We start from the raw sequence: 3,948 nt of genomic DNA on the forward strand, positions 1-3,948 counted from the left end.
AGTGTGCCTGTGATGAAGCCACAAGAACATCTTATAGGACATTTATGAGATCCTATGAGATGGCAGTCAAAGCCGGTGAGAGTATTATGCGGCCACGATTGCGTCTGCGAGCTCATGCCCAGCCCAATTATTTAGAATAATTCGGTCTATGACTGTTCTGCCACAAGGCAAACCAAATGTTAGGGCTGTGAGGCCTTTGCTAGCTACTTTGCAGATAAAGTCCTGTCGCTCCACTGCGACCTCCCCGCCACAGTTGAGACAGTAAGTGAACTCAAGGTTCCATGCACATCTTCTAGTCAGGTTATGGATTATTTCAGTTCACTCAGCCTGGAGGAAGTTGACAAACTGCTCTTAACTGTATACCCTACCACGTGCTGCCTTGACCCGTGCCCATCATGGCTAATTAAAGCTGGCCATGATGGGTTTCGAGATGCCCTAAGGGAGATTATCAACAAGTCCCTCTCAGAGGGACAGTTCCCTAGGGCACTCAAGGAAGCGGTCATTTGTCCCCTCCTAAAAAAGCCATTTCTGGATCTGGCTGAATTGGCTAACTACCAGCAGTTCTCCAATCTGCCTTATTTGGGCAAAATAATTGAGAGGACCGTGGCAATTCAGCTACAGAGCTTTTTGGATTATACTTCCATTCTAGATCCTTTCCAGTCTGGTTTCCACCCAGGCCACAGGACGGAGACGGCACTGGTCGCCCTTACGGATGACCCCTGGAGGCATCTGGATCGGGGCGGATTGGCAGTGATGTTGCTGTTGGACCTGTTAGCGGCATTCAACATGGTCGACCATCAGTTACTGATCCACCACCTCGCCGACACTGGAGTCCAGGGGCCTGCCTTGCAATTTACTTATTTATTTATTTAGGCATTTTTACCCCGCCCTCCCCGCAAGCGGGCTCAGGGCGGCTTCCTTCCTTCAGGGTCAGGGACAAAGGGTGGCACTAGGGGAGCAGCTATCCCAAAGGCACCCACTGATTTGTGGAGTGCCCCAAGGGGCAATGCTGTCCCCAATGTTATTTAACATCTACATGTGCCCCCTTGCCCAGAGGCATGGGCTGGGATGTCACCAGTATGCAGATGACACCCAGTTCTATCTGTTGTGGGCAGCCAGTCTGACTCCACACCGGAAGATCTTGACCGGGCGTTGCAAGCTGTAGCTGGTTGGCTCAGACTGAACCAACTGAAATTGAATCCGACGAAGACGGAGGTCCTGTGCCTGAGCCAGGGTGGCCCAAGGGTAGGGATCCTACTTCTGACCTTCGATGGGGCGCCATTGGTGCCAGTGCCGGAGGTTAGGAGCTTGGGAGCGCTCCTAGATGCCTCACTAACAATGGAGGCCCAGGTAGCAGCCACTGCCAAATCAGCCTTTTACCACCTCGGCTGATTAGGCAGTTGGTTCCCTTCCTCAAATGCAATGACTTGGCAACAGTGATCCATGTGATGGTCACCTCGAGATTGGACTACTGTAATGCTCTCTACATGGGGCTGCCCTTGACCCAAATCCAGAAGCTACAGCTAGTGCAAAATGCTGCAGCCAGGCTTCTGATGGGCCTCCCTATGCAGGAGCACATCCAGCCTGTGCTGAAAGCACTGCACTGGCTGCCAATAGCATACCGAATTCGCTTCCAGGTGCTGGTACTTACCTTTAAAGCCCTTTATGGTTAGGGGCCCACATACCTGAGGGAACGCCTTTCCCCACACGTTCCCCAGAGAGCACTGCGCTCAGGGTCACAAAATCGACTGGCCTCCCAGGTCCTAAAGATGCCAGGCTGGCCACAACTAGGGCCAGGGCCTTCTCAATGGTGGCTCCGTACTGGTGGGATGAGCTCCCAGAAGAGATCAGGGCCCTCGGGACCTTTTACAGTTCCACAGGGCCTGCAAGATGGAGCTCTTCCGCCAGGCCTTTGACTGAGGAGCCGCACCAAGTAACATCAAATAACTGAGAAGTGACAGTGCCTGGGCTTCCCATCAACAGCCTGTGCTGTTGCCTAAATATAGAGACCAAGATGAGCCAACCACCAATACAGATCATCTGATTACAACACTAGTATTGGTCCTGCCTTCTGTAAGCATTCTTATAAGTACCTGATCACTTACTAGCACTTTATGATAATGTAGAGTTTTATTATTTGTTTTAAGGTTGTATATAATTTGTTATCTATATGTTTAATCTCTTTGTAAGCCGCCCTGAGCCTGCTCTGGTGGGGAGGGCGAGGTATAAATTGAATAAATGAATAAATAAAGTTATTCACATTCTTTCGTTTCTCAGCAGTTTTCTGCACTGCATCCACAAGCATTTTTCCCCCTTGTCCTCGTCTTCCGTTGCTTTCTCAACTCTTCGTAGCATGAGCCTGTGCCATGTTGAATCCCACAATATCCCTCACCTCTGCTTTCATTGTCTCATGTTTTAAGAGGTTAGTTATGTTTCTATACTTTGTGGAGGATTTCACCAAATCACTTTCACTCTTAGGAACAAAGTCCTTAAAGTACTTCATCACTAAACTGAAAACAATATGGCTTCTCCCTGGGAAGTCATCACGTTCCCCCAAAAAGGCAGTAATGAAAACAGGAAAACACAAACTGCGTTCACAAAAAACAAAGAAATACTGACTTTACTGAACAATTCTTTTAAAAAAACCTGACAAATGACGGACCAAGATGGAAAAAACTGACTTTTACTGATTTTACTGACCATTTCCCACCCCTGTATAACCGAGGGGTGGAAACAGGAGCTCAAGATGACGCAACCAGGTACTTCCCAAAGAGAAGAAAGAGTTCCGGTTCTTCCTGGGTAGTGTGCATCTGGGTGCATGACTGAGACAAAGGGGTGGGGAGAGCCTGGCTGATTTGGGTTGCGGTACGAATGAGAAGGCAATACCTACTAAGATAAATGTGGAAGATGAGGAGGTGGCCCAACAGGAACAGAGTCAGCAGCCCCAGGAAGATCAGGATGCCAGCCAGGGCCAAGATGGCAGGGGCCTGGGTCTCAACGGGAGCAGCAGGAAGGAACACAAACCACACGTCCGTTTGGTTCTTTAAACCTCAGAAACAGAAAGGGGGGGGGGTGTTTTTGAACCAAGTCCCAGCTAGGAGCCAGACGTAAAATATCTCAAGTAGCAATACAATGATTCTGGACATGTGCAAAGTGCAAGTCCTCCCTCAATAAGTAAATGCAGCCAGCTTCCAGGCCACTGGATGTCACTTCCAGGAAGACGGGGCATGTCTGTTTCAGGGCCTTTCTGCACTCTCATTTCCCTGGCTAGCAAATGCCGGTTTCTTGGGGGGAGGGGTCTGTTCCACACGTGTTTTGCTCCCCTCTAATAACAAATAATAATAATACATGCAGCTTATATCCCGCTCGAACCCCTCCCACGGGGTCTCTGAGCGGCTTACGTAGTTTATTATCCCTAACTATGGGCACATACATCATTGGGGCGGGATTGCCTACCAGCACCCAGTGGGGTTCAGTTGGTATTTCCTCAGCTTGTCTTGGCTCGGCTCCTGGCTTCAGCTCAGCCTCTCCATCCACTCCTTCCTTTAGACCTCTCGGTGGTCTTCTGGAGTCGACGGGCCATTCGTCGTGCCGACCGCAGCGTGGCTCCGGCTCCGTCCCTCAGGCTCCACCACGCCTGCGCCGCTGGGTCTTTGCGCTTCCTGGCTCCGCCTCTGCCGCCGGTCCACCACTCGATGTTACGTCTTTCTTTACTTCCGCTCGCCACCTCGCCTGCCGCCGCCATTACACACCGCTCCGCCGCCGTCGCCGCTCACCGAATCGCCGCTGCTAGGGTCCCACCTTACCTCTCAATGGAGGAGGGTGCTCCCTGCCTTCTAAGGCAGGTACCCATTCATCTACTCGCAAGTTGTTAAGGCTTTCGAACCGCTGGGTGGGCGGGAGCTGGGACTAGGGCCGGGTGCTTACTCCGGCCGCGGTGGGTCTCGA

At 51.2% G+C, this 3,948-nt stretch overlaps 1 protein-coding gene across 3 annotated transcripts in view; it reads right to left on the minus strand.

The window, feature by feature from the left end:
- The window catches only part of ZDHHC1 (zinc finger, DHHC-type containing 1), a 21,737-nt gene that overhangs the window by 7,579 nt on the left and 10,210 nt on the right, over positions 1–3,948 (minus strand). For all 3 annotated transcript variants that reach the window (XM_015421240.1, XM_015421238.1, XM_015421239.1), the window contains exon 7: positions 2,891–3,049. In XM_015421240.1, the coding sequence (XP_015276726.1) occupies positions 2,891–3,049 (159 nt within the window). The remainder of the gene's footprint in view (positions 1–2,890; positions 3,050–3,948) is intronic.

The sequence above is a fragment of the Gekko japonicus genome, unplaced genomic scaffold (genome assembly GCF_001447785.1).
Source record: "Gekko japonicus isolate JY-2015 unplaced genomic scaffold, Gekko_japonicus_V1.1 scaffold351, whole genome shotgun sequence".
Taxonomy (NCBI): domain Eukaryota; kingdom Metazoa; phylum Chordata; class Lepidosauria; order Squamata; family Gekkonidae; genus Gekko; species Gekko japonicus.